Source organism: Oryzias latipes, chromosome 10, assembly GCF_053564925.1.
Source record: "Oryzias latipes strain Hd-rR chromosome 10, Olatipes_Hd-rR_3.1".
NCBI classification, from domain to species: domain Eukaryota; kingdom Metazoa; phylum Chordata; class Actinopteri; order Beloniformes; family Adrianichthyidae; genus Oryzias; species Oryzias latipes.
The window spans coordinates 4,313,062-4,326,678 of NC_136246.1; the positions used below are offsets into that span (position 1 = coordinate 4,313,062).

General features: G+C 42.9%; 1 protein-coding gene across 9 annotated transcripts in view; it reads left to right on the top strand.

Annotated features, from left to right (window-relative positions):
• si:dkey-237h12.3 (teneurin-3) overlaps positions 1-13,617 on the top strand; it is a 173,305-nt gene that overhangs the window by 87,720 nt on the left and 71,968 nt on the right. For all 9 annotated transcript variants that reach the window (XM_023959511.2, XM_078953486.1, XM_078953485.1 and 6 more), the window contains 2 exons: positions 5,419-5,544; positions 9,763-9,977. In XM_023959511.2, coding sequence (XP_023815279.1) covers positions 5,419-5,544; positions 9,763-9,977 — 341 coding nt within the window. The remainder of the gene's footprint in view (positions 1-5,418; positions 5,545-9,762; positions 9,978-13,617) is intronic.

Consider the following 13,617-nt stretch of genomic DNA (forward strand, 5'->3'; position numbering starts at 1 on the left):
TGCTCCCATACTTGTCCACCTCCATCCTTCCTGTTAGCATGAGAGCTAAAACTGAGTTGATTGTTTCAGGCAAAGCAACAGATTTTCTACAGAATTGTAATTTTTTGACTTTCCTTGAAAGGCTCGGTAACAGGGCAGCGACGGCGACTGAAATCTGAACACAGCCGTTGAAATGAGGTCCCGCTGAGGTGAGATTTGCAGTTCCAGCTCAAACCCGCCTGATTGGAAGGAGTTCAGTCATTTTTGGAACGGAAGAAGGACGGCCATCAGCTCGTCCAGCTTTGATGCTTTTGCTGTTTGGGGGTTTTCTGAAAAAGCTAAAGGAAAATCAAACCTTGAACTTGTCTTTGTTAGACAGATGATCCTTTTTTTTGAGACACGGTCATTTGGATTAAGCCGGAGAAAACTGCTCGTGTTTATAAATCCAAATGAATGGGTTGTGTTTGTTAGACTAAAGGAGCAGTGAGCAGTGCAACTGCAGGAGAAAGGATGTTCACTCTGTGAGCTGAGTGACTGTCTGCCTCTAACGCTCATCAAAACCCCCAAAGCTTCATTTTCCACGGGACCAGAGGCGAGCCTGAGCGGATCGATGCTGTGCTGAGGATGTTGTTTATCCGTCTGAGGTGGATGGAAGCCGTATCCTCGACAGCAGGAACATCTTAGCTCTGAGCTGCGCCACTTATTTGTAGGATTCCCTGCAGACATTGTGTGCAGTGAGTTTCTAAAATAAAATAATGTCTCCCTCAATATTTCCGATGCTGTGGAGCTCCCAGTCATTGTTGGCAATCTGCGGCTCCAGATGGACCACTTTTCTTTCTGCTAAATGGACAATTTCCTCTCCTGGCTATCAGCATAATGTCGGCTGCATTAAAGCACTGATGTTAGATTCACTTTTGCCTCCTCAAGTCCCATGCTGCTGACATGAATACCTGTGTTTAAGATCTATAGAAAAAGAGAGGTGCCGTCTGTCTGTCCTGTGGGGGTTTGCAGTGAGAGTAGGACTTTCTTGGAAGTGTCACGTTTTGGGGTGCAGAAATATGAGGCCAGAGCAGCCTATAATTCTGATATGCACACCGTCTGTTTCACTAATGCACATGCTCTAATTCACAAATATTTGCTTGTGCAAATGTGTGATAAAAATTCACAAGTGCACACAAAGTGTTTCACAAATGATTCTGTCAATCAAATTCATTATCTAAATAGACTTGTTCGCTTTTAGCCAATTGAATGAATCCATGTGGATTCATTAGCCGGAGATTTTAAGGGTTCTGCGATGGAGTTTGGTTACAGTGGGGCAAAAAGGTATTAAGTCAGCCACCAATTGTCCAAGGTCTCCCACTTAAAAAGATGAGAGAGCCTTGTAATTTACAATATAGGTAGACCTCAGCTATGAAAGACAAAATGAAAAAAAAAATATCCAGAAAATCCCATTTTCAGTTTTTTAAAGAATGTATTTGCAAATTATGGTGGAAAATAGATGTTTGGTCACCTACAAACAAGGAGCCAGTTTAGCTCATGCTGGTTTGCGGCGCCTTCCATCTGTGAAACCCGAGTTCGACTCCGGGCTGCTCCCTGTTCCCTTCTCTACCTCTGCTGGTTCCAAGCCCAGTTTGAGAAGGTTGCGTCAGGAAGGGCATCCGGCGTAAAACATTGCCAAATTTACCATGCGACTTGTTCACTGTGGCGACCCCTGATGGGAGAAGCCGAAAGTGGAAGAAGGTCACCTACGAACAAGCAAGAGTTCTGACTCTCACAGACCTGTAACTTCTTCTGTAGAGGATCCTCTGTCCTCCCTTTGTTACCTGCATTAATGACACCTATTTGAACTGGTTATCTATGTAAAGACACCTGTCCACAACCTCAAACAGTCACACTCCAAACTCCACTATGGAGACCAAAGAGCTGTCTAAGGACACCAGAAACCAAAGGGTTGACCTGCACCAGGCTGGAAGACTGAATCTGCAACAGGTAAGCAGCTGGGTAAGAAATCAACAATTATCAGGAAATGGAAGACATACAAGAGCACTTTGCTTTGGTGCTGTTTTTCAGCAAAGGGACCAGGACGACTGATCCCTGTAATGGAAAGAATGGATGGGGCCGTGTATGGTCAGATTTTGAATTGAAGCTTCTTCCATCAGCATTGAAGATGAAACATGGCTGGATCTTTCAGCATGACAGCCATCCCAAACACACTGACCGGGTAATGAAGGAGTGGCTTCATAAGAAGCATTTCAAGGTCTCCAGATCTCAACCCCATAGAAAATCTTTGGAGGGAGTTAAAAGTCTGTGTTGCCCAGCGACAGCCTCAAAGCATCTCTGCTCTAGAGGAGATCTGCATGGAGGAATGGGCCAAAATACCAGCAACAGTTTGTGAAGATCTTGTGAAGACTTACAGAAAATTTTTGACTGCTGTCATTGCCAACAAAGGGTATATAACAAAGTATTGAGATGAACTCTTGTTATTGACCAAATACTTATTTCCACCATAATTTATAAATAATTTTTTAAATATGACATAATGTGATTTTCTACATTTTCTTCCCTCATTTCGTCTCTCATAGTTGAGGTTTACCTATGAGGAAACTTTTAGGCTTCTCTCATCAATTTGGTGGCCCCACTGTATGTTTTGGTCATGTTCTGGGTTACCCTTTGTCGGTCACACCAGCTTCAGGTTAATCAGGATCCACAGCTGTTTTCATTGCAGTTAATTTCCCTCAGCCTATATAAGTGTCTGGTTTTCAGTCATCTGCTCTGCAGTGTCACCCTTTTGTTTCTCCAGGGTCTTTGTCATGTTGTGGTTAATTTACTAAAGGTTTCGGTCACTATGCCTGGTCTAAATGATTTGGGAGTTTATATTACAAATGTAACTCAAAATGATATTCGTGAAGCATGTTGTGTGCATTTTTGAAACACTTTGTGTGCATTTCGGAAGTCATATAGCTCATTTGCATACAAATATATTTGTGAACCAGAGCATGAGCATTTCTGAATTATGGGACTGATCTGGCCTCGTACTGAAGAGTTCTGGTTTGGTCAAACAAGCATATGGTGAATTAACAAACATATCCTCCCCCGTATTGTTCACCTGGCAGTTCTTGACATCACTGGAGGAGTCAAAAAACCTCTTTCTCAGCTAGTGTAGCTCTCATGTCCCATAAATATTCATAGAACTGGCCTCTGCTGCAGAAATAACTTATGCAAACACTTAAATTTAGAGCGATTCAGCCCAAAGCATGTGTTGATGAGGTAAGTGGGGATTGCTGCCCCGTTGCACTGAGGGGAGAGCGGAGGGGTCGGCTGTCCGTGCCTCTGCGGCGCCTGAGATCCATAGGGCACCGCCGCTACACAGCGTCTTCTCTGGAGGAAGGTTTGTGAAACAACAAGGCAGACATGTGGAGCTGGGAGCCTCTGCACTTGTTAAATGCTTTACAGTCTACAACCAGGAGCCCGCTCAGGACGGGGGGGGGGGGGAGACAGCCGCAGACGTGGACCAAGCTTCGTTTGCTTCCTTGTATTTCTCCAGGTGAAATGTTGCTGCATTCATTTTAAGCTGTTTGTCTGTCTGGCCAGAGGGATGACAGAGGCAGTCTGCAGGCACGGCAGCGCTTTGCTCCAAGCTGAAACCTCATTACTGCAGCAGGGGGGCGGGGGGCACAGGAGGGAGTCCTGGTGCTTCAGCACATGGAGCTCGCCGGTTTCCCTGACCACAGTTTTCCTCTGCCAGTCTGCAAAAATATGTTCTGTGTTTCTGGGTGGAATATCTTTGATTAAAAAGTGTCTTGATTCCCGTCAGAGCGAATCTTTTCCATCAGCAGACGTCCACTAAGATGATCTCTGCAGATCCAGCTTACTGGACTTTCTCACCTCAGGCAGAACAAACATGTCCGCTCCAAGAGCTAGAGACCAAACATGCAGCTGGAAGGGAGAGTCTGTCTGTCTAAATACAGGAAATAGTTTCTTTAATTTAACCTGAAAGCAAATGTGTAAACAGGTTTATAAAACTAAATAAAGTTACTTCTTGAAAGAGAAAATGAAAAGTTGAACATTTTTACCAATGTGTAATAAATGTTTTAGCAAAAAACTTGGAAAAAAAATCATCTATATATTATTTGTCAGTAAGGCCCACCCCTCAATGAATCATGGTGACAGGGAGAAAGAACAAGGGGTCCTTAGAAAAAGGTATGTTTCAATATTATTGTCTGCATTCATTGGATTTGTGGTTGAGACCAAGCTCACCTTCAGAACTTCCTCTCTCCTTATAGTGACAACCAGATTCAAGCAAATTTTCACACAAAAAAAGGATTATTGCAGAAACTGTTCAGACGCTGATAAAACCATCTGGATTCACTGAAAACCAACAGGAAAGACGTCATCTGCAGTGTTGGGTTATCAGAGGGAAATCGGAGGCAGAGACGCACCTGTTCAGACGACCTGTCAAGGACGTGCGTGCACGTGGGTGTGCACGTGTGCATGCATTCGCCTGACACCGAGTATGATCATCAGGCTTTTCACAGATGCTCCTCATTTCTTAACAAAGTGTGTGGACTCTGATCCTTCCCATCTGATATCCTCGCCGGCCCCCACTGTGCTCTCAGGTTGTTTGCTGCAGTCGATATCCGTCTTGGCGGCGAGCGCGGTGCGGTGGAGAAAAGTTCTTGCCGCAGATCAAATGCTCAGAAATGAAGAGGCTTCCTCAGCATGTTATCTGGCGCGTGACTTTGAAGGAGATTGGCCCTCTCGCCGCGCTCACAGAAACACCTCCGTTTCCCCAAACAACAAGAGCAGTTTGATTGCATCCAATTCGGTGACAATAAAGGAGGTTGTCTGAGAGGCAGACACATTTTAGTAATATGAGGGAACAGGAGGAGCGGTGCAGCGTGTGCAGAGTCTCACTTCCACCTCCTGCTGGGAATGTTTCCTGGAAGACTCTGCCTCCCCCTTTTTTCTGAAAGTCTCCTTCTTTAGGCCTCCTCTTCCATGCGACACAGGCTGCTACTTCCTGGTTGTGTTAAATCTGGAGAGTTTATGAATTCGCTAGGTTTTTAGGGAAAAATAGAACCAGATTGGAAAGTCCAGCCTCTGCTCTGGTTTTTCTGCAGAAGCTGCTTGTGAGCTAACACTTTGTAACCTTAATTAACAGCGCTCCCCAAGGAGCCATGCCAAGGTATTGATTGAAACGACTTTGTCTGGGCCGTGTTGATGCTCTGTTTACACAAAAGCCAGCCATGGTGGGCTGGCCACAGAAACGAAAAGGTGAAGAAAAAAGCCGGGATTGAAAGTGTTTTCTCGGGATCTGCTGCGCACCAACTCCCACATGAATGTTCTGCATAAGTGGTTTGATTGTTCTTGTGCGACTGTTTCCTCATTTTGTTTATCGTTTTTTGCAGACTCACTCTGTTCTTTGTGTGTGTTCTGCAGCAATGCACCTTTTTGGCCTCAACTGGCAGCTGCAGGAGTTGAGCAACCAGGTGGCTTTTGAAAATGGAGGTGCTGGGAAGACTGGACCCACTCAGTCGAGCGCGGTGACGGCTCTGGCTGCTGACGGTGAGCGCTAAATACTAATGTCTACACTCAACAAAGAGCTGTGATGCTGTTTTATTCTCTGGTGGTCTGTACTCCTCTGCATGGAAGTGCTGTTGTGGTTATTGTTGTGTTTTATTTTGGGGCATCTAGTGGTTAAGTTACAGATTACAGTCGACTTCAAATAACTGCATCTTTCAGTTTTCGTGCAGAACTTGATTTGGCTGCATTTAGCAGAAAACAACAAACAGAGTTTTATTTTTAGCAGTAACACATTTTGAATTAACTGTCTTCACTATTTGTTGGTCATGAAAACAAGTTTTTATTGAAGTTATTATTTATCCCAAAACTAGGCAAAAGTGTTTTGACTTTTTATCACTGCCAAACTGCGGAATCACTTCAGTTTTTAATTAATGAGATTATATATTTGTTTCAAAATAATTGGATCATATATCAGTTTAATATTTTATTATAAAATCCTTTTTGTTTGATAATAAAGTTGTTTTCTTAACAACGGTGATCAAACTGATTCCATGTTATCCTTTCATTAATGGAATCAAACATATATTTTCTTTTAAAAAACAGCAAAATGTTTTTTTGTCTTAAAAAATACATGAAAGTCTTTTGAAAGAAAATGTATGGATTTGCAGGGTTTACTAAGTGGAGGTTGGTTCGATCCGAACATTTAGAACATCTTTTCTTTAGAGATTTCAGCAACAGATAATAAATCCCATTTTTACGGAGAGCTGGACTTACAGTTCCACTCAAAGTGTTTCTGTAGTTACTGTCTTCGTTTGAATGAACCCTACAAAAGGAGTCATAACTGATGTTCATTTTTATCACAGTAAATACTGATTGTTCACTGATGTAGCGGATAATCTCAGGATTGTGATGCTGCTGGTCACTGACTTCAGTTAAGAAATCAAAAACTTTTTTCTCTTTTGTGCTGTTTTGGCATCTGTTGCACATCTCTGTGCTGCAGAATGGAGGCCGATAACTCTGTGATGTTCTGAGCAGCTTCTGCAGAGCAGGAGGCACATTCAGGCCATTTTAATGCTAAGTACGGGGCGTCTGATCACAGCTGACCTTGACGAGGAGGGATTTGTCAGCAGCAGCAGCAGCCTCGGTTCATTTCAGTGGACCACCTCTAATTCAGTTTGTTGTCTGACTGCAGCTTCACTTAGGAGTCACTGAGACACAACATACAGAAGAATGTTGGAATAAAAGTAAAAATGCATTATAGCACAACTTATTCTAGCAACATGTGGCTCTTTTTTCATCAGACTTTCTCTGTAGTCTGCAGGAAATGCTCGACAGCATTAATTTGCAGAGGCAGCCTGACCTCTGCTCCTCTAAACAGGAGCTCTCGCTCATGCAGGACTGGAACGATGGCTGCAGATGCCTCTGCAGGCTTTCGCTCCAACACACAATAGCAGCAAGATAAATAATCGCAGCAGGGTCTCCCTGTTTTATTGATATTACTAAACAGACCCGGGGGCTGGCGATAATGGTACAGGAGTCAACCTGGACCTGATTCAACACATTAAATGACCTGAAAAAGTCATGATTAATGCAGAACTCCAGAGAGGTTTTCCATCCTGGGCTTCTGGAAGAGAACCACTTTTTGAAATCCCAGCACTGCAGGACGGAAAGCCGCTCTTTGTTTTTCACCATGTCTGTGTGAGAAAAACTGTCTTTAGTTCCTTTGAGCATTACACATGAGCTCTCCACTTCAGAAAACGTCGCTCATGACGAGAAATAGTCACTGATTACAGAAACGGTTGAGGGGCCGTTAAAATGCCCATAATTATCGTTTTTGTTCACACGAAAAAGCTCAGTGATGTTTTACTGTTTTTATTTAATCAGGATTTTTGAAATTAAGGAATCTTTTCTTTGAGACAGAATCACTGTGATCTATTGGAAAAGACGTGAGCGCGTTAAGAAGATGTTAAGGCTGGATTCAGCTCCAAGGAAAATTAGAAGGAATGAATATCTGATAAAATAGTGAAGCTGGTTGCCTCATGGCTAAAGAAGTGAAAGTGCAACAAAAGAGTTAGAGTAAGTACACTATTGCAAAAGGCTGATAATAAACACAAAATAGAATAGAATTGAATGTCACAATAGAGATATTACCTTTTTACCAAAGCTCGCTATAGATATATAGATCTAAAAACAGCAGATAGATAATAAATAACACTTAAAAAACACCAAAAAATGAACAACAACAATAATTATTATCCAGTGTCGATGAGGCGTTGTAGAGTCTAATAGCTGACAGGAAGAAAGATCCCTTCTTTCTGCAGTGAGGTGTTTAAGTGTCTGACTGAAGGAGCTCCTCAGTCATCCAAGGTAAATTTTCTACATTAAATACAAGGACAAAAAAAAGGGTAAAGTTTGGAAATGTAAACAAAAATAAGGCTACAGATGAGGAAGTCAATGAGAAGAACCGCAGTTTCTGTTTCCTCAATTGTAAACAAGCACTGCAGTAAATGATAATTATGTACTAAAGTTTGGAGGTGTTCTCATCTCTTAGAGAGCACAGTGTTTTTGAAGCTTCCTTCTCAGTGTGCATAAAACGGCCTAATAGAAAACCATAAAAAAGAGCGAAACCCTCCTGAATGAGCAGAACTTTCTGATGAAGATGAATCAGAAGAGAATCTCGGGAGTGTGAACGCTCCTCAGTGTCCACACAGACGGACGGCTATAGTCAAGCAGGAGATTGGAAATCTGATGTTCCCGTCTGAAAATTATTTACAGCACTCTGAATCAGATTACAGAAAGGCAGACGCTCAGACTTTTGGAGCGGACCCTAGCAGCAAATTTACTTAAGATCTAAGGTGCCCTTTAAACGAGCATCTTAAAGGCTGAGCCGTGTTTGAACAGAGCCTCCAAAACCAGAGAGGAGCCTTTTCAAAAGGAATATTCATCCTTTATTTTCCAGACTTCTCCAGTGATGGAGACATGAAATGAAGCCGTTTGGCAGGCTAAGCTTCGGCTGTGCAGCATCGTCTTTAACTTAATGTTCCTCCCAGTTCTCCAGGAGGTTTGGAAAAAAAAAACGCCGTCTGAAAGGCATTATTGAATCCAGTCTAAAGGGGGGTAAAGGTTCTTAAAGTGCAACTGAATTAAATCAAGGAAAGTTTCGGATGACAATTAAGCAAGACAAATTACAGCAGCAAACATTTCTCATTCAGTTCTGCACTAAGCCCTGATAATTTATGAGGATCCTTCACCCTCTGAAAATCAATAGACTGACTCCTGACGGCTTCATTCTGCCTCATCATAAACGTGGCCTGCTGTGCATTCATCAGCGAGCGTGCACGCCGTCTTTCCTCACCTTTCCACAAAAAGCCACCAAAGGAATCCTCACACGCAGGGCGCTACTTAAAATGCAAGGCCACGGAAACATTAATTGAGTTGAATAGGCCAGGCAACAGCTCAATTGTTTAAACTGGGCTAGATTTAAATCCTCATAAGTACTGCTAATTAAGATAGCAAGAGGCAGGTTTTGGACTGTTTAAAGGCAATCAATAGCCGCTATTATTCTCCCCAGAGGCAAAGTTTGCTTGTGAGGCTCACTTTGACTGAAGCTGAAGTGACAGGCGAGGGCCTCATTACACATGGACACACCGAAGCGTGCAAATAAAGGAGGTCTGGCACAAACAGAGACACTCTGATCAGCGCGCTCGTGTCCGTCTGCTTCTCCTCACAGCTGCAGGTTCTGCTGTGCTATGGACAAGCCAAACGCAGGTCAGGGGGGGGCACCTGAACGCTGCTACCTGAAGGTTTTCACATACTGGAAACATCAAAACGAAGACGGCGCTGAGGGGCAGAAACCCACTGTTTGCCCTGAAACTCAGAGCTGGTGTGAACACGGGGGCAGCACACACTGGAAACTTAAAAGCTGAACTCCAAACACAGCCGGTTTCAGGAGGCGGCATTTATGCTGCTTTATATTTTTTATTGCTTTAAGCATTTTTACGGCCTGCACTCCACTGAAGACTCTTCAAGTCTAAACAAATTACTTTTATTTGCCGTTGATGTTGTTACATGAGTGTAAGTGGGGAAACCTTGGAACGCGTTTGTGAGCCTCCATAACCCCAGAAGAAATGTTAAATCTGCTCTTTAATGACAGTGTCATTTTGGGAGCTGTGGCTTTAATTTCACTGCGCCTGAGAACGGCTCATTTACGCCAGAAACAATCCTCCTTCATAGACCCACTCCTCCGTCTGTGCTCTGCAGGAAGGATGGGGGGCTTTCCGCAGGAGAACAACTCCATCGACACGGGGCAGGTGGACATCGGGAAGAGGGTCGCTCAGAGTGTCCCTCCGGGGGTGTTTTGGCGCTCTTACCTGAACATGGACGAGCCACGCTTCCTGAAGTTCAACATCTCCGTGCAGCGGAACGCACTGGTTGGAGTTTATGGGCGGAAGGGCCTCGCTCCGTCGCACACTCAGGTGAGGAACCTCTTCTCAGACACAAAAACACTCTGCCTCCTTCTGTCTAGGATGTTTCTGCTGTGACAGAATGAAGGCTTTGTTGGGAAAGTGCCCGAAAAAGAGAGAAACTCTGTGGATGACTTAAGCACTTTTTTATAGCTTTTACTTTAGGAGACAAGGAGACCGACTGCTGTGGTTCTCAAAGTGAAACTTTTCCCATTATGGGATTTCGATAGTTTGGATGCTCCTTCTCAGCTCCTTTTGTTTCTTTTTGATTCTCTAATTTTATTGAATTTGTATTTTTTCTAAGTAAACAGGAGCACAACAACTGAGCTGCCAAGTGCATTTCAATTACATTCTGTTCTTTGTGATGAGTCGACTAATGGGGACTCAATGCCAGCAGCTCCCTCTAAATTAAGCAGTTACAAACAACGAGGAGGGAAAAACAGAGGACAGGGGAGTAAAGCAGGAGAAAAATCAAACTAACACACAGCATTAAGGTTTTATGGTTTCACACCAAAAACATGTTTCTTTCTGCAAAAATGATTAAGAAAACTCAATAAAAGATGATAATGTATTCAACCTTACCTTTTTAAGGTGTTACAGTCTGTATTTTCCAAAGGTTAGACCTCTAGACTGGATCTGTAGATTCCTAGCAGTGGTGTTCTGGGTTCTCTTCTGTTCTAAGGACTCTGAGAGCATCATCAGCTGGAGTGAGAACAGAGCTGCATCCACAAACATTCTGCATGTGGTCTGAGGTTCATCATCATCATCATGTTTTATCTTCCTCCTGCGCCTGCATTGGTCCAAAAACACGCTGACTTATGCGCTCTGTTAAAACGTTTCTGATCATGTTCCTCACCTTCACACATGGATGTAATTTCTTGTCGTGTTGTGCGATAAGATGGGCCCATAATCAGCAGATGATGACATTGAAGCTGAATATCAACATTTCTAAAACTGATTCTCCCAGATGTAGCTTTGACCCGATGATGGTCATTCAATAACGCCTTAAAATAGTTGACTTTGTTAGCTTTGCTCTCTTTTTTCATTTTATGACTTGCTTTCTTCTTTATTCCTCCCTGGAGTTTTTCTGTCTTCTGCTTCGCTCGTTCTCATCATTTTCATTACATCAGAGGTTGACATTAAGACTTCAGAGAGCTTTTGGTTTGAAGAGTCTGGCCTGCGATCTTTCTTTGATGTTGTCAGTCAGTAACAATTGTGGACTGCATGCAGGTTTAGCGCCTGCGATTTCATATGCAACCAGGCCTCAAAAGAAAAGAGGGTCGGAGCACATACTAAACACATTAAAATAAATAAACGGTGACATTAATAGAGCTTTCAAAATGGGTAAGTTCATACTTTACTCACCTCCACTGTCACGTGTGCTGGATTTGTATGAAACATCACTTTAGCCGTATGCTGCAGTGCAAAACACAGTTGAAAATCCTTCATGATTTCTTTTATTCCAGTTTCTTTCAGTGTTACCAACCATTCTGTTCTGCTTTTACCACATCATGACACAAGTCCAATCATAAAATAAACAACCAAAGAACCGGGAAAGTTTTCATTCTCTGTACTGTGTGGGTGTGTAAGTGTGTGTTTGTGTTAAAGTGGTGGAGTTTAGGCGTCTGCAGACACGCAGCTGACACAAAACCGCAATTCCTAACCCTACAGAGAAAGCAAAGTAAATGTCTTCAATGATTTTATATGAATAAACGAAGAGCATTAAGAAGGAGAGCCCAATGCATCATGGGATGGTTTCAAACCGAGCTGTTTTAATAAGCAGCAGCAGCAGCAGCAGGTGGAGGAGGGGTATCATACTTTACATCTTACTGCATATCATAGCGTCACCGTGCCCCAACACATTAAGTGATCACACTAAACCCACATGGCTCCTGAGTCCTGAACCACACTCAGAACCATCTCTGCAAGCCAACACCCAAATCTTTCAGCCAACCATGTCTGAGCATGCAACAAAGGTGTCAAAGCAGCAAAACCAACTGAACCCCAACATACTTGAGTAGATTGACTGCTGCAGATTTATCCTATATCTATAACAGCTAACAGCATAAAGGTCGGTAGAATGAAATCTGAAGTTGTCACAATGAGAGAAGGGAAGTGAAATTGACTGTTAACAGGTGTCATATCTGGATGGAGAAGGTGGTGCAGACAGGAAGCTGCAAAAACCCAGAGAACTCATCCCAGGAGCGGGGGTAAATGAAGGATCTAGGAACAAGACTTAACCCTAAACATAAAGGAGGCTTAACTCAGTTTATGTTGATGGTCTTAAAAGCAGTAGAGGAGAAATAAAGAGTGAATTGGTGGAATAAAGGTGCGTCAGGACTTCCCAGCCTTCACTCTTCTTTAGCTTTTATAATCATTTCTCTTTTTTTTGTGTATTTTGTTATGAGGGGCTTATTCTTTGATTGCATGTGTGTGAATTGGTGTTTTTGCATTCTTGATTGTTTGTATGTACAGCACCTTGAGCTGCTTTTTTTTTGTTTCATTAAAAGGTGTTTTAAAAATAAAATTAATTAGAATTTTAATTTGAGGTCCACACACTGAGCAGAGAAGGAACAGAAGGACCTGACAGGAAGTCCTGCTGTGGCCCTCCCACTGTAGTGCACGTCACTCCACCATCCCAAGAAAATGACGGTCAGAAACACACACCCTTCTCCACCAAAGCAAGTCTTGTGTTTGGCAGCAAGTAGATGACTGAAGGTCAACATTACAAAAATACCTATAGAAAAAGAAAACCGATAGGTTTCAGATTTCCTTTCTGCCTCTTAAACTCAAACAGAATTAGAAATGTGCCATACCACAAGTGACAGTGATGTACAGTCGTTAGACCTTCTACACACATCTTCATTCAGTCTGTGGAAATTGTGATTGAACAATTTGAAAAGAACCTTCTCCATTTGGTTTCATATTTCCAGGAAATCTCCCAAATCAAAGTCATGAGGTCAGCTGTGTTTTGGCTGAAATGACCGGTCCTGATCATTTTCTGGATTTAGGTTTCAGGCAAAGCGGGAAGACGTCGATCGTGTCATGATGATCGGGGAAACCCTCCTCCCGCTGTGTCCAGTTCTGCAGCCTGCAGATGGGGGTTTGAGTAAAGGGGGGCCCTTAGCTCTCCCAGTCCTTCATTATCCCTAACAGTAAAAGCTTCACCCTGCATGAAGCTTTAGAGGACTCGGCCATCAGGCCAGCTGCTCTACAGCATCTAAAGGTTGACATTTGTGATCAGAGTTACATTTTTATGTGAGATTTTCTTCTATAACCAGTAATACATGAATGATGACAAGATGAGCCGTAGAACGTTCTCCTTGGTGTTTCGTACAAAGCATCTGCCTCCCCAAGGTCACTCTTCAATTTTCTTTTTAAAGGAGGTGAAAATATGGATGTGTTGCCCTTCTGAGCTGGATCTGCAAAGCTCTTCTTTCATCAAGTTTACAAGGTTGAGTTTTTGTCAGAATAATATACGGCGCATGTTACTTTCAGAGTCAGCCTGTGGCAGAAATCCCCAAATCCAATTATGGACTCGTTTTTGTTAATTTGTAAGGATTTAAGATTGTGTGTCCACATCTGTGTACACCTCCAACCAGGTTAAATTACCCCCCCCCTAGTTATCTGTAATGAGACACATTTGTTGACT